General features: G+C 37.2%; 1 protein-coding gene across 1 annotated transcript in view; it reads right to left on the reverse strand.

The window, feature by feature from the left end:
• The window catches only part of LOC149576967 (putative NAD(P)H dehydrogenase (quinone) FQR1-like 1), a 154,216-nt gene that overhangs the window by 57,944 nt on the left and 74,158 nt on the right, over nt 1–22,114 (reverse strand). Inside the window, exon 3 of the mRNA XM_089821276.1 lies at nt 1,463–1,725. Coding sequence (XP_089677402.1) covers nt 1,463–1,725 — 263 coding nt within the window. The remainder of the gene's footprint in view (nt 1–1,462; nt 1,726–22,114) is intronic.

Below are 22,114 nucleotides of genomic sequence, written 5' to 3' on the forward strand. Positions count from 1 at the left end.
TAATGTGACATTACTATTATTATTTACTTTAGTCTTTTAGTCTTACAGTATTACTATTTTCAAATTTTGTATTTACTTTTAGTATTAGACTCTTTAAACTATTTCAAAAAAAAAAAAATTTGCCGTCTCCAAGTCCCCCCCCGTCTCTCCTATTTGACAAATTGCCATACCGGTACCAGTACCAGTACCAGAGACCTCGAAGTCTCCCCATCTCCCGGTGACCTTGAAAAAAAGAAAGGGATCCAACAAGACCTGGTGTTTAATTGGGGATACTGTGAATTTCCCTCACTTGCTCAGCAACCCACATGGCCGCTCACTCCTTACTTCTTGTTTCTCAGCTTTGTCCAATCCCTTCTTAAGAAAAAAGGGGGACACAGGGGATAGGAAGTGATCGGGAGAGTGGGAGAAAGAGGTCATCCCGCACGATCACAAGAAAAATACGTACCTAAAATCTTTTAGCTCCTGTTTCTCAGCTTTTTCTGATCCTAAGTTCACATTCCAAAGGGTCAACCCCCATCTTCACAAAAAACGCATCCCTAAAATCTTTTGGCTTTTTTTTCACTTTTTTCCAGTCTCAAGTTCACATTCAGAGAGAAAGAGAGATCATCCCCCACTATAACAGAAAAAACACAGCCCAATGTTTCCAACCTGCCTTGTCCCCACAATTTTTATATGGGGCAGAAACCATTGCCTACACGAGAATCCTTTAGCTCTTCTATATCTGCCTTTTCCAGTCTTAAAATCAGATTACTTATAATGTAATCAACCGATCACTTGCCCAAGAAAGGGCATCTACAAGTACATGCACATCCAAAAGCACCATGTATAACAGAATTACTAACCTAATATGATGTTGGACACAATAGAAAATTAGCTTCCAAGCTTTCTGACTGCCTAGATGCTTGAAGCCCAGTCAACCCAGTCAACTATCGTGAACATGTAAAGCACATAAGATGCCTATAAATTACTCCATTTATAAACAAAAATATCATTAATTTTCTCTAACTTCAATCATGATTCCATTTTTTTTCTGAAAGCAATCAGACAAGTCACAAGGGCCTCAAGATAATAAATCTATCATTCAATTTGTTAATTTATTAATCTGGTAGCCAATATGACAGTGCTAAGATAATCAAACTTATCTTTGAAAATAAGTCATGATATTCCAGGTATATTAGAAAGCAGAAGAAACACCAATGGGAAAATATCAACAAAATGTGGCCTATTCTAACTTGAATGTCTAATCAACTATTAGTATTACAATAAAGAAATGCATGTATATCCTCGCAATAAACAATTGCATTTTTTCATTGTTGATCACTTTTTTGAGGCAAGAACTTATAAATTATTTGAAATACAGATACCCACACAAACTTTACTAAAAATGTGACTGTTGAAAAATAATGATTTGCAGAAAGAATGCCAATTTCATTGTGTTATGATGAAGTGTAAGAAAGCCTACGGAGTTGTTTCTTGGCCACCACCTTGAGATCCAGTACTGTAAAATATGCCTGCTGGTTTTCCTGCCAATGACTGAGTTCGCCATAATCCACCTGTTGCATCTAAAAAAGCCTTAAATTGGGCTGCCATCATGCCATATCTTGTGGGAAAGCCAAAAATAAGGGCATCTGCATCTGCAAGTTGTCGAGGTTCTATGGTAGGTACTTCTGACCTTGGTGGTACATTCATTTTCATTAGCACCTCCTCTGGAAGTGTTTCAGGAACCTGCAATAAACAGATTTATCAATCTTATTATAATATTAATTGGTAAGTTTTCAAAGATAAATCTTTGTCTTCCAGTAAGGTTTAAACCAAACTGGAAGCCTCTTCCCTGCTCTTCAAGACACCAAACTCACCTGTTGCTCCTCTAGGAGCTTCTTCAAGCAGAGGGAGCATGGAATTCAACCAGTGAGAACAGTTAGAAGTTTTGCCAGAATTAAGATCCAGGGAACTTAAAACAAGCAGGAGGTATATGTCCGATCACCAGGGATATTTCTTCTAGTTAAGCAGTGCTATAAAATAAGAAAATTTGTACTAGACTTTATTTAGTGCACATTTAAATGCCAGTTGTTACCTCTACTTTTGCTCTCCTTTGGAAGAGTGTTTCATATCATGATATTGGATTTCAACACAACAACTACGGTAATGTTTAACAATGAACATTAACTTTAAAGTTTAAATACACAAATGGAAAATGTCATTGAGTCAAAGAGTCCACAGTTTGCACTACATATTTGATATTAGATTGCACAGTAATATTCAAAAATCTTGATAGTTTGATAGGCTGATACAGAAACAAATAACAAAACACCAAAATCTATCCTCTACACTTCTATGACATGATCATCCATATCAAGGTCCTCGGATAGGATGCTCTCCAAATACTCATCACTCTCAAACTCAAGTTCCTCTATTGGTAGTAGAACTAAGGGTAAATCACTAAGGTCATCTGCTCAAACCACTTAATCTACCATGGCTGCAACTTCTCCATCTAGTAAAATTTGGTCCCATTTTGTTGAAGGACCCTCCTTTTGCCCAAGATCTACACATGAGAGAAGACAAAGCGAGCTAAGAATGTACATCAGGTTCTCTATGTCCTCTGGCCCTGATTGGTTTCTCTTTGGTGAATAAAAAAAAATACGTACTCCACATTCTTGTACAAGATGAAGAACAAGCTACTTGTGAGAGCAATCTTATTGCAAACAGTTGCAATTCAAGGGTCTCACCTCCATGGTTCTGCCCCGCCCATTGAAAACACTTATTCCATTGGCTTCTCATAATTGAAGCATCCTCATCTCGTCTATAAATCTTTTTTAGTACGGCCCAAGATCCCTTCATTACCTCTCTATCCTCATATAGAACCCTCTTATTGGTCGCTTATATATTATAGCATTTAGGATTTAAGGCATAGGTAGCACAATAAAGGGGTGTGTCAAGTTCATTCTATCTTCAATGTAAACTTTTTTCTATCAAAGGATATAGAGAAAGATCCTTTGCTTGTGACATGTTCTAGACTTTGTACACATGAAATCAATTTCTTTATAAATTTCTCCAAAACATGGCTTGCCTGAGTATGTGAATTCGATCGCCTCACGTATAGGCTTATTAAAGTCCTCCACAAATTTAACATCAGCCCAAAAATGGTCATAGGCTTATTAAAGCCTCACCTCAACTACAAGTATCCAATATAGATTGTCTCCAAGCTGCCCGTGCACACTGATTATTGTGGAACACAAAGCTCTTTTGATTTCACAAAGATGGTCAAAAAGAATAAAATAAGAAGCACATTGTCTGTCATCAAATTTGAGAAGTTCCACCTTGGTAAATTTTCAATAAATGACTAATGTCTGGTGATGGTTACATATGTATAACTGTAGTATTCTACCTTTTTCTATTAGATCTAAAATCCACCAAAACTTGTCAATATCTGAGCATTTTATTCGTCACATGCACTCAACATCATGTCCAAAATCTGTGTACCTATTTTTGCACCAACACGATTTTTGCTTTACAAACAGGTGCAGTTTCTATTGCAAATTGTAATATACGTGATACCTCTACCTCCTCAATGTTGTTATATAGCTCATTATGAAGAAACAATGCAAATTGTTGTTGCACTAAACAATCTTTTGCCTTAGAAAAATAAGGTCCTTTATTGCATGTTAACACAATATTAAGTAGAGAGCGATTTCTAGATTCTACTGATCCATTCATCACGACACTACATTAACCACACTCTTTTCATCAGTGCTCTTTGCTGCTCTAATCCAACTTTTTCTTTATCAATTAAGAGAGTGTGAATCTTTTCATACCCAGGTGGTTTATAACCAGCGGGTCCACTATTGATAGCTTGGACAACTTCTCTAAAATAAGGTGAATGAAAAACATTAAACGGTATTCCATTTGCATAAAACAAAATATGCAATCGCTGCATCAATTGCTTGTCAAACTTACACATCAAATAATCTTCCAATGGGGTTTGAGCTCCCAATATGTGGTCTCCTGTGAGAACATTTTGTTGGTACATTTCTAGAAGACATATCTACCATTGACTTCTTATTTTGATTTTGAGTTGCTGCAATTGCCCTGTCATTGAAAAATAAGAGCTCAAACTAAAAAGCCTTTCTTGATCTCTCACAGCATTATATCAATGTACCTCATTTGGGCAAGGATCAACACCTTTTCTATGTATGTGCAGAAAATGAGCCCTCACCCTCGTGTATGTACCAAGCCATAACATTTAACAATGCTTACATGTGATTGTGGATGTTACACTGTAATGTCCCCGTTTTGGAGGTAATTTGATTTAATTAATTTAATTAATTAAGTTGTCCAAAATAATGAATATTTTATGAGGATGACTAATTAATTATTTTAATTAAATAAATAAGTGGTATTAAGTTAATTATTTATAAAGTTATCCAATAAATAAATATTAAAAGGTAACTTTATATTTAATTAATTTAATAAAGCGACTTGAATTATAAAATATTTTATAAAGTCACTTAATAAATAAAATAAAATAATATTCCAGAAGTTTCTAGAGAAAGTGGAGAAAAAAAGAATAAATAGGCATCTTGGGCTTCATTCTCACCAGGCAGATTTGTTGTTGTTGATGTTGATGTTTGATGGTTGTGGAGCCTAGGGTTTCTGTAGTTATCTTTGGCCATTGAGAACGAAAACTCTCAATTGGTGAGCAATTTTAAGGGTGTGAAATATCACTTGAATTATTACAAAGTTGAGGAAGTTGCTTCAGAATTTCTACTTGCATTCCAAAGCAAAATTTTAAAATTTTGGCAGTATCAATTTGAGGAAATCTATTGCAAATTTTGGAGGCATTTTGGAGCTTTGGAATTTCATCATTGGGTCGATTTCATTTATCGCACATTGTTGTTATAGTTACCAGTCTTTTTCAGATTTTAATAGAGGACAATTTTGCATATCATATTCAGATTTTTGCTTGTATGGCCTCATTCGGGTATTGTTTCTTTGTGGGTATGTGAGCATTCATCTTGGGAGAGCTTAGCAATTGTTTTGGCGTATTTTGGAGTAGCTATCAAGTTGCTGGTAAATAATTTCAATGGTCTGATATACTACAGAAAGGGCACCATTGGCAAGACATTTTGGTTCATAGCTCATCATTGAAGCATCCTATGGTTCTAGGTATTATTGCATTCAATTGCTATCGCCGAGAAAATCATTTCAAGGACAAATTCGAGGAGCCTAGAATCTGCATTCATTTATCTAAAGTATTGCCAGGCAAGAATAGGGGCGACACTACAAGGGAGTCGATTTCTTCATTTGGAGGGGTCTTCATCATCAACAAGTGTTACAATCAAGTTTCCAACTCTTCTACAATTTGTGTACCAGGTTTCTCAAGTCAATTGTTGCATATATATTGCATTTTAGATTTCATACTAAGGCTGAATTTGTACTCAGAAAATTACATAGTTTGCATATGTTGTAATGCCAAGAGTCTTGACCATTTCATACTAGCATCGTAGTTGACATTAAATGTGCAATAAAGGAGACATAAGTTGCTGGTCTGATATAATTGTAATTGAATATGTTTTATCATTCATGATCAGCTTATTAATTTGCATGCCAATTGTTTGACAAAATGTCAATTGGCTGTAGGTTCTCTTTTTGGCATAAATAATGTTATAATTTTGCATACCAAGTGTTTGTATTAATGCCACTTGGCTGTAAGTGCATTAATGCCATCTTAGGTTGCATCCAAAGTGTTTGTCAAAATTACTAGTTGTTGTAGCTGCATATTGCAAGTAGTTTCAGTCACATATATGAATTGAATATTGTCAAAATAAGTTGCACATTCATGTTAGGTCATTGTTTAGTCAATTCTAAGTCTTCTTGCAAGCATTCTCATTGATGCTAATTGAAGAAAAGGGTCATTAAAGCAAACTGAAATGTTATATCAATCATATGACCTTTCTATGTGAAGTGTTTGACAAAATTTCCAAGGCCAAATATCAGAAGTTTTCAATCAGATTTGAGCAGGGTCATTACATACACCTATACCCTTTGGCCCCAAAACACAATCTCAATATTTCTGCAATGGGTACAAACCTTGTTTACCCACAGAAAAATCAAATATTATTAGTAGCATATCCTAGAAAATGTGAACTGTGAAATACTATGAAGAAACCAGTCAAGTGAACTTGTAATTGGTATTGATTTGTTTCAGCCCAGATTCAGACCAATACATATGGCTGCAGGTCTGTTAATAACCCCATTCTCAAGGCTCATGCTTCTTTACTACAAACTTTAAAAGCATTAACAGTTATAAGAGTATTTTGTAATCTGTAAAAAAGACTTAGATGGCAGACCTTGGAAAAGAGAACTGAGAAAGAACGTCATGGCAGATACTTTAGACAGTTATAAGTTTTTTGCTAGGTTACCACAGGTTTGAGCCAAACAAATCTGGAATACCTTTGTTAAGAGAAGCAAAATTTGGCCACATCCATTATTATTGCATGTGTATTGGGCATGGCAAACGATTGCAAATGGCGAGTTTATTGCAGTGGAAACAAATCACTCATGCAAAGGGAAAAAAATAAAAATCAGAAATCAGAAATATCAAATGACAAATACTTGTCACTACATTGGCAACTCAAAGTTGACATCAGCTACGCATTTTTGTCTTCTAGTGCCAGACTTCTTTTCTTGTGGTGTGTTTTGTTTTTCCTTTTTTTAACAACCCTGTTCAGAATATACCTTGAATCTCTCCGATCTCCAATTTCACACCAATCATTTGGTTTGCGTTTGGGTCAAACATATTGCAGCGAATTTCTTAACAAAATATGCTAGTAGATCAGATATAATTTAATCTTTGAATTTTTCAGAATGAACTGTTTATTAGATTACAATTAAAATTCTCAATGCAGTCAAGTTAAATGCTTATTGAAGTTTACTTTTGCAGTTATGTCATCAAACTCATTTCTAGTGCAATTACAATTATTTGATAGCAGTTCCAGCTGCATCTAACTAGTCTACCCTTGAATAGCAAAATTACAAATGATAAAGAAGAACCTGATTTGTTTGCTGTAGATTAACAATGCAAGGAAACTGCTCCAAATGATTGCCATCCCCAATTATTAGTATGGAGTTGACTGAAATTCAGGTATGTAGATATATGCAGACCCGTCTAACCCCAAACGCTGGTCACAACTCCCTTATTGCAGCCCAATTTACAGTGTTGATGGTCCACTTTGATGTGCCCAACCCCCAATACCTAACAGCAGACTTAATTGATTGAATCGCTGACTTCCAAAACACCTGCATCCTCTAAATTACATAATCACAGGTCACAAATAATTCACTCCAGCCTTGGGAAATCACGTCCAGTCTTGATACAAGGTCTCAGACAATGTTGAAGCTCACATTGTAATGTCCCCATTTTCAGCGGGTTCCTGCAGTTGGCCAAGTCAGTTCACTATAGCGACTCTCGTGAGTTGACAGGCATTTTGGGGGTCTCAGTTATGGATTTACTATTTTTAGCAATTCTATTTTTAGTAGTTGCTATTTTTGGTAGTACAGTGGGTGGCTTGGCAATTGGTCGTCACCTAAGGTTAATCAGGTTATGATTGCATGATCTCTTATTTATTTATTATTCATTGTGTTGCATTATTATAATAATGTTTATATTATTATAATAATGACTTTAAGAAATATTTCTAAAAAGTAAGTTGGAAAGTTACTAGTGTTGAGTCTTTTGGGAAACTTCCACGATTTCTGAAGTGGAGTTTTATGGAAACTTTTGCCAATGAAAGCTTATAAATGGGAGCACATTTCATTGGGGAATACATGCTTAGATATTTATTTGCCTTTGTGGCTTTTCCAAGTTCTGATTTTTGTGCCCTTGCTGAAGTATAAGGGTCTGAATCCTGAGTTGTTCCATTGGATCTACAGCTAAAGTATTGTAGATTCAAATCTGAGATTTTATTCTGGATTGTGTTGCAAATAGTTGCTGAGGTAAAACTATTTTCTATCTTCTATTGTTCTCACCGTATCTAAGGAGAGATTCATTCTGTGGTGTGAATAGAAGAAAGATTAATTGCTAGAGATTTATAGGGTCCTGTGTTTGCATTTGGAGAAATCATTGAATGCATTTGAGATTACTGCTGGAAGTGTACAAGGCGTATATTCATCTAGAAGCCACTTTGTTAGTGAATGCATTTACAACCCTTCACAAGGCTGGACGTCATCAGTGGGGCCAGGCAGTGCTTTACAAGGAGCTGCGAGTTATTACAGACCTGCATTTCATTTCCTAAAGGCTGCAGGTTACCTGTGATCAGGGATTACATCACAACTTGAACCTGTGATCTGGTCTCACTAGGCTGCATTTCAAAAGTCTTCCTGAGGCTAAGTCTCTATGGCCTGCGTTTGAATTGGAGAAGGTTGTGTTAGCTACTTGGGAGGCTGGATGACATTGATCATCAGTCCTTTACAATCAGAACACAAGAAAATTCAAACTGGTCCGATTTTGATGTTGGAGAAGTCAATGTTGGAAGTGGAGGAAGGAGTTTATATGCATCATTAGTCGCCCAGCAGGAGTTCTGATCTATTTCTCATCAAGTTCTAATTATTTGATTGTAAATCTCTCTTACACATGCAATCAAAATAAAGAGATCTGAGTTTCAATATTTATTTCAGTATTTCATTGTGGCAAATCAAATTGTGAAGGGAGTAAAGGGTCATACTCAATTGTCTTAATTAGTGCAGAATTTCAGAAATACAGTAGTCCTGTTAAAAATCAGTTTTTCTAGTGTATTTATTCATCATAGTTTTCAAGCTGGATTGTTCATCTAGGCAAGATCTCTTTGCATTGTGCTCATGACTTAAGCATTATATATAGTGATAATTAGCTTTCCCTGCCAAGTGTTCACTAAAATGACAACCTTATGAATGGGCAAGGAAATTAATGTTGATAAAATTAATTTGGTTAAGCCATAACCAGACCGGGGTTTTTACACACACGCTGCCACTAGATGCAAAACGACAGTCTTTATTTGCCCAATTCGAACCCTCAACACAAAATGCCAATTTACTGGATTGTTTTCCAGACATTTCCAGAACTGATTTAATCAATGGTGCTAGCCGTCCAACAACACAGTTTCAGACTTCTGATCACTAATTCTCCAATAGACGGTAACCACAGTTTGGAGAATCCAAAAACGGGTGGAAAGTTTAATTCAATTCAACTCAATTTACATCAGCATTGAATCAAATTACATCTCAGAATTTCACACTTTCTTCCAAGCAACAGTAATGACAGAAATGAAAGATGCAAACTTTGAGAAATTGGTCCACAATACTTCAGCTGTAGAATCAGTGCACAATTTCAAAACTCCAAACCCTTATACATCAGCAAGGGGACAACACTTTAGAATCTCAGAATAAGTCATAAAGGCAACTAAAGCAAATTAATATCCAAGCATGCTTTTCCCAATAAAATGGGCTCCTATTTATAATCCTTTGTTGGTCAAAGTTTCCTAGAAAACTCCACTTTAGAAATTGTGGAAGTTTCCCAAAAGAACTCAACACTTGAAACTTTCCAACACACTTTTTAGAAATATCTCTTAATGTCATTATTATAATAACATAAATATTATTATAATAATGCAACTTTAATAATTAATTAATAAACAATAGCTCATGCAATTATTAACCTCATTCACTGCAAGTGACAACCAACTACCAAAGCCACCCACTGCATTGCCAAACATAGCAACTACCAAAAATACTCACTAAAAATAGTAAGTCCACAAGTAAGTACCCCAAAACACCCTTTCAGCTCACGAGGGTCACTATGATGAGCTAACTCCATCAACTGCACAAACTTGCCAAAAACGGGGACATTACACTTTTGACTTTCTTTACCTTCATTGCATTTTAACTTGAGTTTTATGTTTTATGCGAGCGGGAGAAGTTTTATTTTTAACAAGAAACTTGGGAGATGTCTAGTGATGGTAGCGGAGCGTCACTTCGAAACTGGAAGTTTCTAGCCACAACTTGGGTACAAAAGATACATTCAAGGGGTCAAAGACGTGTCTCCCCGTAACACTATCATTGTCTCCCTGTCACACTATCATACCCTCTTAAAGAACACTAATAGCTGAAAATCAAGTTGCTTGTCAAAGTCATACAAATTCTTATGACCATCCAAGAATCCCTTTGAACAAAAGTAGCAAGATACACCCACACCTGTCCTTAGATGAGCTTACTGTTGCAGTTGATATGAATGTGTATAATATCCATCGGATGCCATACTGATGTGTGCCAAAAAAACTCAAACATTTTAGCCATGTTGGATACTGTGTGCTTTGATCTTTAAAAGTCTAAGAGAACCTGCCTAGACATAGCTTACAAAAAAATCATTCCCGCAATTTTTTCTATTTCAGCAACCCATTTTTTTGGATCTTCCAACACAATTCTACTATTTTTTTGGCATTTTGACATCTACAAATTTTTTAAAAGTAAATGTTTATAATTTTATATTTATATTTTGTTGTTTAAATACTAAAGATTATCTCTGGCAGATTTGGAAAGAATGCATTAACTGCATATTCAATGATAGACATTCTAAATTGGTGAATCAAGCTAGGAGTGCTGGAAATGGTAAAGGCAATAATAACAATCTCTTTAGCGCAAAGTCTTTCATCATATGGGATGAGGAAATCTTTAAAATTTTGGAATGATCTGAAATGTACCCTAAATTATAAAACAACACAATTTCCACAAAAACCAACAAGGAAAGTATAAAATGGTATCCCCCCTTCAAGCAAGCTAAAAATAAATTTTGATGGTGCAGCAAAAGGAAATCTGTGAGTGTCAGGAGTTGGAGTGGTAATTAAAAATGAAATAGGCGATCTTGTGTGAGCTATGTCCAAGTAACTTCCCATTGGTTTGAAATTTCAAATGATAAGGCTGAATTTCTATCTCTTCTAAATGGCCTTAAAGTATACAAGAGAGAAAATATCAAAAACATTGATATCGAAGGGAATTCACAAATTTGCATCAATCTATCAAGTGTGGGAAAGTGAAAAATTGAAGCAGAAAGCTCCTCAAAGACATGAACATAAGTTATAACAATAAACCACAGTTATCAAGGAGGCAATAGTATTACAGATTTTTTTGCAAACTTTGCATATAAACAACTGAAGATGAAATCATTGCCAAAGAGACTCAATATGGAAGGATATCTCCATATAATCCTTTGCACAAGCTTGAAATGTTGATGATGACATGCAATTTTATCATTGGTTAAAATCAAATAGGAGCTTTCCCTGCTGATAGCACTTTCTTTTTTCTTTTTTTCTTTTTAGGCAAAAGTGGGCTAGCCACTATATAAATATATAATATAACCGGATTCAAGGCTCATTTGGGGAAAGAATCTAGGAAGAAAACCCTAAATCATAGCCAATACAAAATTTATTACAATCAATATGACCAAATGTTCAACCCTAAAAGCATGAGAAAGCAAAAGCCTTCAATGCTCAATGTGAAATGATGAATGACTCAATGCCAAACTAAGAACTAGTAAAGAATACGTCCATCTTCCAGGAATAAGAACATACTGCTAACCTTGTCAAAATTGGAAAATGAAAACAAAAGAAACAAGCACATCTACTAATCCTGTGTTAAGGAATTGGCCATTGTCTCCTGAGACAAATATCATTTAGATTTTGCAATATAAAAACTTGAGCTCCATTCCTATTTACATTTTATGCATTCTGCATTATTCCCACTAGTATCTCCCTTTTCCTTTACGAGTACTAGAGCATTTCGGGCTTCCCAATGTTGTGCCATTTCCTTTTGTGAATTTTGAGCAACATCAATCTAAACAGCATCAACAAAAAACTTCAATTGCAGCTGGACTCCCAACTTGTGAGGTCTTAAACTACACGCCTTCAATCTGCTGATGACAGCACACTTATAATACATTAACTGGGTCATGGGAAGTGTGTGTGGAATGACCATTGATTATAATAATGATTGGAATATCTCCCAAACAATTCTTGTGTCAAAACCCTTGTCGAGAAAAGACTGTTCCAGCAATGGATTCTGCAATGTCGCCAAAGTTAATCCATGCCAAAGGTATAAATGAAGTTTGTGTTTCAAGTGAAAATATAAATGTGTTATGGATGCGACGGATGAGGTCTATGTGCGCGGTATTCTGCTAGGGCAGGCATGCCCTAGCCCATGATCCTTTGTGTGTTGCACACTAGCATGAATCCTTGGCTTAGGGCTCGATTTTTGGGCCTTCTTTGTGATTGGTGGGGCATTTTTTACTACTGGTGATTTCCTTTTGCCTACTGCAGCGTGCATGGGGTTCGCTGACTGGCTAAGGCTGTACGTAGGTGTATTTTGGGGTTGGTTGGTTGTGCATGATTGGTACGGATTGCCTCCATAGCTGCCAGCCCTCTTTGTGGATTAATCTCGGGGCCACGAGATACCCCTCTTCTCTTTCATTGTTGGTTGATATGGAGATGGATGATACTTCTCTATCGATGCAAAATGGTCCCAAGGGGCATGCTGGTAACCTCCAATCCGGAGTTGAGGCTTCTTCCTCCAAGGGGACGATCCACATTAAAATGGTGAATGGGTGTCTAGAGAGATCAGAGGATCAACCCGTTTTGGTCATCCAACCTAAGCAAGTTTCAGAGGATGTTGAATATTGGAGCAAACATGTGCTGATTTGTAAGTTTTTGAGTCTCCGTATTTCTCTTTCAGTTTTCGAATCGTTGGTGTATTGAACTTGGAACACTGAGGAAGATATGGAGATTCTCTTAGCGGCTAATAACTATTTCCTGGTTATTTTCTCAAATATGATAGACAAAAATAGGGCGTTTGAAGGGGGTCACTATTTCTTTAACCAAGTGGGTCTTTTCATCAAACCCTGGGATGCAGGCTTCAACTCTGTAAAAGAGATCACCTCTCGGGTAACTATATGGGTTCGCCTCCCGAGGCTCCCATTGGAATTTCGAAGGGAGGATATCCTCCATTCTATCTCGCTATTGCTTGGAAAATAGATTGGTTCAACAACACAGACTCAGGATCGTAAGGTAATCTCTTATGCACACATCTGTGTTGAGGTTGATTTAAATAATCCATTGCCAAACTCTATGGAAATCTGCTTGGGCTCATCCTCTTGGCTCCAACAGTTGGACTATAAGACCTTACCTTTTAGATGTAGGATTTTCCATGAATATGGACATTTATAGTGCAGGTGCCCTAGAAATAAATCACTACCTGCTGGACCTTCTGGCCCTTCTATATCCGCTTCTAGAGACAAGAAGGGCAAGGGCCCTATGTCTTATGGCAGGTGAAGCCTCGTAACAAAAGAAAAGGGAAGAAGAAAACTTGGATGGACAGACAAAATGATTCCTATTTTAACAGATTTGATGGTTAGAATGAGCTGGCTCAAGAGGAAGGTATTCTAGTTGAACTTTCTTTGGAGGGTGGGGCTCAACAGGAAGCCTAGGTTGAGGGTTCAAGGAATCTGGTTCAGCCACCAGGGGGAAAGCAGGATGGGTAGATGACTACAATAGCAGCTCCTCTAGGTCAAGATTGCTGTGCTCTTGGGAAGGCATAGGCCTTGAGGGATACAATTAGTTCAGCTTTTATCCTCCCTGCTAACAAAGGGGTGACAGATAATGCAAAGGGTTCCAGAGCTTCACTTGCCTTAGGTTTGCAACATAAGTCTTTTATAAAAGGGTCTTCAAAGAAGACCTCCAGGAGTGGCAAGAAGATTGATCAAGAGAAGGTCAAGATGATGGGAGACATTAGTTGAGTTAGGATCTGTAAGGCCCATTTATTCTCGTTTCTCCTAGCCCCTTAAATGATTATTCTATCTTGGAATGTAAGGGGATTGAATAACAACCCCAAACAAAAGGATGTTCGCAGATTGATCGAGTCCCAATCTCCAGATATTGTTTTCATTCAGGAAACCAAGCTCACGGTTGATGGTTTAGCTAACTATACTCCAAAGTTGCGGCCCCATAGGCAGGGTGTGGGTGCTCAGGGCGGCTTAGGTTGGATTTCTTGTCTTTGGAATCTAAGGAAGATGTCTCCCTTGTGGTGGATTTTGAGTAGGTCTTCTATTTCTTTGGTTGCCTCTCATTATGCGACTAGAGAAAGGTACATGTTCTCTAAGATTTATGCTCTAAATGATTTTGTGTGCAAATCTCTCCTTTGGGCCCATATCACTTTTGTCCATTCCTTGGATCCATTTCTCCCATGGATTGTGGTAGTTGATTTTAATGTTGTTACTAGTTTGGATGAAAAATGAGGTGGGGTTGCTCGATTAGATCCTCCAAATTTTCTCAGGGATAACATTAATATCTTGAACCTTATTGATGTTAAACCAGTCAATGGTATATTTACTATAAATAACAAGAGAAGTAGGGATGAGGGTATTTTGGAAAGGTTGGATAGGTTCTTAGTCTCTTGTTATTGGATGAATGTCAAAAGGTCTACCACCTCGAAAATTCTTGATTAAATAAGCTTTGAACATTTGCCTATAAAGTTATATGTCACTTCCTTCAAGATCACCAAAAATCCTTCCTCTAAATTCCAATTGATGTGGTTAAGGGATCACTCCTTAGGAGATCTTATGATACGCTGGTGGTATGAGGGGCAGTCGACACATGGTACTGCTATGTTCACCTTTGAGAAAAGGCCTCAGCATGTGAAATGCGGGCTTAAGAAGTGGAACTAATAGTGTTTTGGGAATCTCAATATTCAACTAAGGCCTGCTCAATCTAGATTGGATAGTGTCACTTGGAAGAATCGAGACCAAGGGATGTCCTCTAACCTAAGCATTGTTCAGTCTTCAACAGGAGTTAGAAGAATGGGAGCTATGGGAGGAGATTTTCTGTAAACAAAAGTCTTGTATGGACTGGCTGCAAGGAGACAGGAACACTACTTTTTTCCATAACTCAATCAAGGCCCGAAGGTGTGGCAATTCTATCTCCTCTCCTGTCTTGGCTACTGGTGTCCAACTTTCTTCTTAGGATGATATCTCTATGGAAGTTGACAGTTATTACTGCAATCTTTATGTTGGGGATGAGCCTACTCCTATGGTTGAGGCTAGTGTTATTTTGAACTGTATCCCCTGGTTGGTCTCTGATGAGATGAAAATGGCTCTTTTGCGACCCATACTGCTTCTTGAGCTGGAGAAAGTGGTTTTTGGTATGGAGAAAGGTAAGGCCTTTGGCTTGGATAGGTTTCATATTGAACTTTTCCAAGAGGTTTGGGAGATAATAAAATTCGATCTTTTGAAAGTGGTTCAGGAATCCCACAAAAACAAAAACATGCTTAGGTCTCTAAATTCTACTTTTTTGGCTCTTATACCTAAGAAGGATGGGGCCGACAATCTAGATCAATTCAGGCCCATTGCTTTACATAATCTCACTTACAAAATCATCACTAAACTAATTGCTAAGACACTCAAGCCCCTTTTGGGTACTTTGATCTCTGAGGAATAGGGATGCTTTGTTTGTGGTAGACAGATTCTTGATGTTCATATTGCAATGGAAGCTATTCACTCTATGACCACATCCAAGGAAAAGGCTATGTTTATCAAGTTGGACATGGCTAAAGTGTATGACCAGGTAAGTTAGAATTTCCTTAATAGAATTCTATTGGCCATTGCTTTTGATATGGAGTGGATGAATTAGATCTTCAATTGTGTGACTTCTCCCTCCTCTATTATGATTAATAGGAAACCTACAAAGCTATTCTCTGCTTTCCAGGGACTCCGACAAGGGGATCCCTTGTCTCCTTATCTATTTATTATTGTGGCAGAGGGCCTTGGTAGATTCATTAAATTGCAAGGTGGAAAAGGGTGTATCCAAAGTTGGAAATGGAACAACAATAACCCTCCTTATCCCCACCTCCAATTTGTGGATGACATAGGACTGATGGGTATGGCTCAGATTAGTGAAGCAGTGAACTTTAGAGGGGCCTTAGACACTTATTTGAAAGCTTCAGTGCAAAAAATCAATGAAGACAAACCTTCCATCTACTTCTTTAATACTCCTCAAATTATTCCAAACAAGATTGCTAGGATTTTAAGATTTCAGATTGTTGCTTCCTCTAGTGTATTTGGGAACCCCCTTGGCTCTGGGAGCTCGGCACAAGAACTATTGGCAGGAACTTTTGGATAAATTCCAGTGCAAGGTTAGTCATTGGACTTGTTGGTGGTTTTCTTCTGTTGTGAGAGTTGTTCTTCTCAAGACGGTGATACAGGCTCTTCCTATTTACAGGTGTTTTGTGCAAGTCCCCCAACCTCTTTTGTGAAAGATTTTGATGCCTAGTCTCACCAATTCCTTTGGTGTGCTAGCCTTCTCTCTTCTAAGTGGAGTCTAGTTAACTGGGAAACTGTTTGCAAGCCAAAGTATGCTGGTGGTCTTAGTCTCAAATGTATGGCTCCTATTGTCAAGGCCCTAGCAGCTAAGCTATATTGGAGGTGGTGTAATAATCAAAATCGAGATTGGGCCAAGATTCTTGCCCAAAAGTACTTTCCAGGGGTTGATTGTCGGGAGAACCCCAAAGACTAGCTTTGGTTGGCAAAGGTTCATGCAGTTGGGACACTCTTAGAAAAGGAGCTCAGTGTATTAAGGATGGCCTATTCTAGTTATGTAATGAGGGGTTTGTGCTTTGTTCTAGCAAGATTCATGGGATGGGCATTCCCCATTCTTTCTGGTCATCCTTCAACGTCTTAGTCATATTTTTACTAATGTTGGATGGACTAAGGTGGAACACTATAAGATTGTGAAATGGTGCGGAATGGTCAATGTGACCTGTTGGAAGGATCCACATTAGGGGCCTCTGGGTGGTTCCATGGAGAGTCGTGCTGAGTGAGCTAGAATCCTTGCAGGAAGGTTTTGCAGTTCTACCAGGGAAAAGGACATCCTTGCTTGGGGCCTTAGTCCAAAAGGGAAGTTCACTATTACTCAAGGATATGCTTGGTTAGATAGACAATGGCATGGATTAGCTCAGGTGCCCCGGTGAAAGAAGGTTTGGAATAGCATTTCTTGGCCGAAATGCAATTTTTTGTTATGTTTGGTTTCTGAAAAGAAGGGCCTTGCATGGGAGAACCTTCAGAAGAGAGGTTTTCAAGGGTCTTCCCTATGTTTCCTATGTATGCATAATGAAGAGTGTGTTTTCCACTTGTTTTTTCTCTACCTTTTTTCTAGAGAAATATTGCATAGATGGTAGGAGGTGTGGCACCATAGATGCATCCATGCTACTTCCCTAGTTTGATTTTTGGGACACCCTAGGTAGGCCTCCTGCTAGAACTACTTTCCTTCAAGTGGCTTGGGCTATCGGGCTTATTTTCATTATATGGAATCTTTGGATGGAACAGAATCAAAGGATCTTCTATGACTCCAAATTGGAAGTTTTCAACTATGGAAGAAGATTATGAGCAGGCTTCAGAAGACTATTTATTCCAAGTGTGATATATCTGAAAATATTATCCTAGAGATTATGGTGTTGCATTGAATTCGAGCTTGGAGGAGAAGAGAGAGCAATAGTAGTGGCAGTTCTCATCAGTTTAAGAGAACAGTTTGCAAGGATGGGAGGTGGAAGCCTCCCCCCGTAGGTGTCTTGAAGAATAACACTGATGGTTCTACTCGTGAGAACCCTGGGCATGCTAGCATTGGTGAATTTGGCAGAAATAGGGGTGGAGAGGTTATCTTTCTCTTTTCTATTAACAAAAGCCAACATTCTAACAATCTGATGGAAGCCCTTGCTATTAAGATTGCTATTGAGAGGGGATGTTCTTTAGGCTAAAAGAGGTTCATTTATCAGTCTGATTTTCAGATTGTTGTGGATATGTTATATAACCAAAGGGTGGATGATGTTAATTGGCAATCAGCCTCTATTATCAAAGAGATCTTGTATCTTTGCAAGTATGTGGATTCAATATCCTTTTGTCATATTTCTAGGAAATGCAATGGAGTCACTAATGTCTCGGCAAAATGGGCGTTCGAGAACGGTGATAATTGGGATATTGCACAAAGAGATAGGCTTCCTACTAATCATCTTGGGATCTTGGTGGTATTTCCATTAGGTTGTTCTCTTGCTTTGTTGGGCCTAAGGCCTTCTATATTGCTCTTGATTTAATTGAATAAATCTTTATCCAAATTTTTTAAAAAGAAAAAGTTTGTGTTTCAAATTTAATGTACCTTCAAAATCAATACTCCTTGCTACAAAGTTTGGTACCTTGCATCTTTATAATAGCACTTTCTTATAAAAAAGAAAAAAAAATACTGGAAATTTTTAGATAATAAAATTTATTCTTTAAATATAATTCAAATTTATTGAAACATTTAGTTGTTTATTCTCTACTAAATTATTAGTATTTAGATTATAATGTAATTTATATTTTTATTATTTTATTGTGTTTTTTAATTTTAAATAGACTTAAAAAATTAAATATAAAAGTCAATTTTATTTTTATATTTATTTTTATTTATTAATAGATCTATATTATTTTATTTTTAATTTGTATTTAAATTTTACTTTATTTTATTTTAATTTAGATTTTTACGGCATTATTATTAATAATTTAATATAGGTCCTAGTTTGGTGTTCGCACTATTGGTTGTGGCCTTGTTGGACTCTTTTCAGTCCCTTACACCCGCTTGTGGTCTCTTGTTGGACATTAATAAATTTATCTTATCTTATACCAACTTTTAATCATTTATGTAGCAATTAAGTTCTCTATATTGTTTTAAAGTAATGCAAATCTCCTCAAAAAACTTAGAAATTTGTGTTTAATATGTGTGTGTCTTTTCTGTTAATGTTATATCCATATTAGATGTCTCCAAAAATGGCCCTACCATATTAGAGACTATATCTCATATCCATGTCCATGGAATTTGGCTTACAAGAGGTCCTAGCAATGAGTACTAAAGGCCTATTTTTCTTTCCACAAATAGAATTATATGTTGACTTTGTAAGCATATAAGGTTCGCATCAACATTACTTGGCAACAAAGTCCCAGGATATTGAAAACGATTATGGTTTCAGGGACCGCGTAATGGCAAGAAACATTTCCTAATTGTCTCTAGATGAGCAAAAATTTTAAAGGACATTTGCAAAGCCCAAAAACAAGACCATTGATAGGAAAAGACAGACTATCTCCGAGATGGTCAAGGACATCAGAGATGTCCAAGAACTATCCCAAGGATGGTTGGTCATTCCTTTCTTTTTTTTGCAATTTTTTATTAATGGTGGCCCTCACCCTTCTAAAAAACCATAAAATGACTAAAGCAACACAAAATAGTTCATTCTCTTAGTCATTTCATGTAATGTTCCCTTTTTCTAAACCATTATTTCCTAATGCATTGCTAGCCCTTTTCACCATGGTCGCATGGAATAACCAGGACTTTGAAAGGATCAGTGTGTTTTTCGACATTGGCATCTTTAGTTCAGACAAATCGGAGTCGAGAGAAGGGTTCAAGATATTATTTATGATAAGTCAGCAGGGATCTGTATTTCAAGTTTTGCAATATTGGACTTAGAGAGTCTTGTCGAGAGCATTGCGGAAAACTATTAAACATGGCTTTCTAAGTTAGACGGGATATTTATTTTAATGTCAAAAGATTAAATAGTCTATTTATTATGCCACTTTATTATTTAAAGGAGACATTGATTAAAAGTGGAATAAGACAACAAAAGCATAAAGAGACACAGAGATGGCTAAAAAAGGACCATTTGAGGCTCATTTTCTTCATGCTTGGTTTATGGTTTTGGCTTATCATTTTCTCTTTTGAAGAGATATTTGGGAAGCATTCACCTTTCAGCCAGACTAAGGAAACCCTCAAGCCGAAAGACAGTGGACGGAAACCCATTATTTGTTGGAGACATCACACCAGATGTCATGGGGCTAGATTTTTACCCTGCACAGAATTGGAGATCCCCCCAAGTTGGGACAACCCCGGACTACGCCTGCCACCAAAGATCCAAGCTCAACACCTGCATGCACTTGTTAATGCAATCACAATATCTTCTTGCACAGTGGAATAATTCAACACAACAATGAACACGATATTTGGGGCGAATAAGTAGCTTTATTGATTTCAGCAAAGGCCCAGTCTACATTAATTTCAACTATGTTGTTGAGCACTACCTGAGTACTACCCACGTACTCTATACAAGTTCCCACACCTAGATATGCATCCACTCTTGGAGCATCAGCACACACTCAATGCACCTCACCTCCCTTTATCGCTGCAACTTGCCAATGTAACTCTGGCTTGTTGTGAGTCGAGTTGGCTTACACGGATAAGACCCTGGCGCCCTCCCTGAATAGGGACTCTAAGTCATGCTGCTCTTCACACCACTATCACTAAACTACTTCACTTCATATTAATCTCAAATCCTTGCTCGCTTAATGTTGTTTTGTGCGTCCGTAGATTTCTCCACCATGACACCTCTCGTGAACAAAAGCAATCATTGTAGAACATTTATCTTTGAACGCTTGGGTTACTCTTATTCACACATAATAGTTTATGGCATGAGTCTGAGTTTGCAGTAGAACTCAAGTCTCTCAAGCGATGCTTGATGTGCTTGAGGGACTCTAAGTCATGCTGCTCTTCACACCACTATCACTAAACTGCTTCACTTCATACTAATCTCAAATCCTTGCTCGCTTAATGTTGTTTTGTGCGTCCTTAGATTTCTCCACCATGACACCTCTCGTGAACAAAAGCAATCATTGTAGAACATTTATCTTTGAACGCTTGGGTTACTCTTATTCACACATAATAGTTTATGGCATGAGTCTGAGTTTGCAGTAGAACTCAAGTCTCTCAAGCGATGCTTGATGTGCTACCTAGGAGTTCAATCCTTGCATCTCTGTCCCCAGATACATAATCCGGGTGCAGCCTCTCCCTTCACGGATCAGCAACCCCTTACACCAGGTGTCTCACTTGTGCTTTCACTTTATCTTTATTGTCCAACCCGACTGCTACTGTTGTATTTAAGATTGGAACAAGTTATATTATTGTATTGCTGAATTCATATGCAATAACAACCTTAAGTTTTTTAAATCAGAGTATTTGTTGGCTACTTACTGGTTGTTCTGAAGTTTTGTTGCACAAAACCATTTGTTTATACTTCTGAAAATATTTTTTGAGAGTTTGGGGTTTAATATCTCGGGTGGGATATTAAATTTAATTCTCATTTTGAAGAGACCAAGGAAGGAGAACGAAGTTAGTTTGAAGATGAGAAAATAAGGCAACAATAGGTTTCTAAGGAGCATTTGGAGGAGTCGAGGCATTGAAGTTGAGTCGTTTCCTTCACATTTGGTGTTTAATATCTCGAGTGGGATATTACATTAAATTCTCATTTTGAAGAGAGCAAGAAAGGAGAAAGAAGTTGGTTTGACGAAGAGAACAGAAAGCAATAGTAGGTCTTTAGGGAGCATTTGAAGGAGTTGAAGCATTGAAGTTAAGTCCTTTCTTTCACATTTGGTTTTCTTTTAGAATTTTTTTTCATAATTTAAAAAAAAAGTCCATCAAATGTCTAATTTTTTCCCTTATGGTTCAGTATTTTTTACTTGAATTATTCTCAATACAGATGAGCAGCAGCAGTTTCAATGGTAATAGTGATGATAAATGGCAAGAGGAAGAAGTTGGAACTGGGGGTGATAGTGAAAGTATTTGGGGTGAAGCAAAACATGCACCAAACAAATTTGACTGCCCTTCAGTTGTCTTAAAAGATTATGCACAATGGCCTTTTACCCCCAAAATCCTCCTGTTTTCCGTGTTCATCCAATAGATTGGGAAGACGAGAAATTTTGGAGGGAGTAGGGTGTTTATATGCCATATATGAAAAACTGAAACTAGAGGGAGAAAAAAAAGGGTGGTCTCATTTCTTGATTTTTTGGGCAAAAAAAATTAATTCTGTAAAGATCTAAAGGAGGATGAGAAGTTGCTGTATTATAGATTACATATGGTGGCAGAAAGCAAGTCTAAAGGTGTGTACTTGCCAATGCATCAACCCTCACAGCCATCTATGCATCACCCTATGTCATTTAGTAGTAATGTTATTCCTAGTGTGGAAACCAAAAAAGAAA

The sequence above is a fragment of the Cupressus sempervirens genome, chromosome 1, assembly GCF_028749045.1.
Source record: "Cupressus sempervirens isolate cs-2001-9-10 chromosome 1, ASM2874904v1, whole genome shotgun sequence".
Classification (NCBI taxonomy): Eukaryota; Viridiplantae; Streptophyta; class Pinopsida; order Cupressales; family Cupressaceae; genus Cupressus; species Cupressus sempervirens.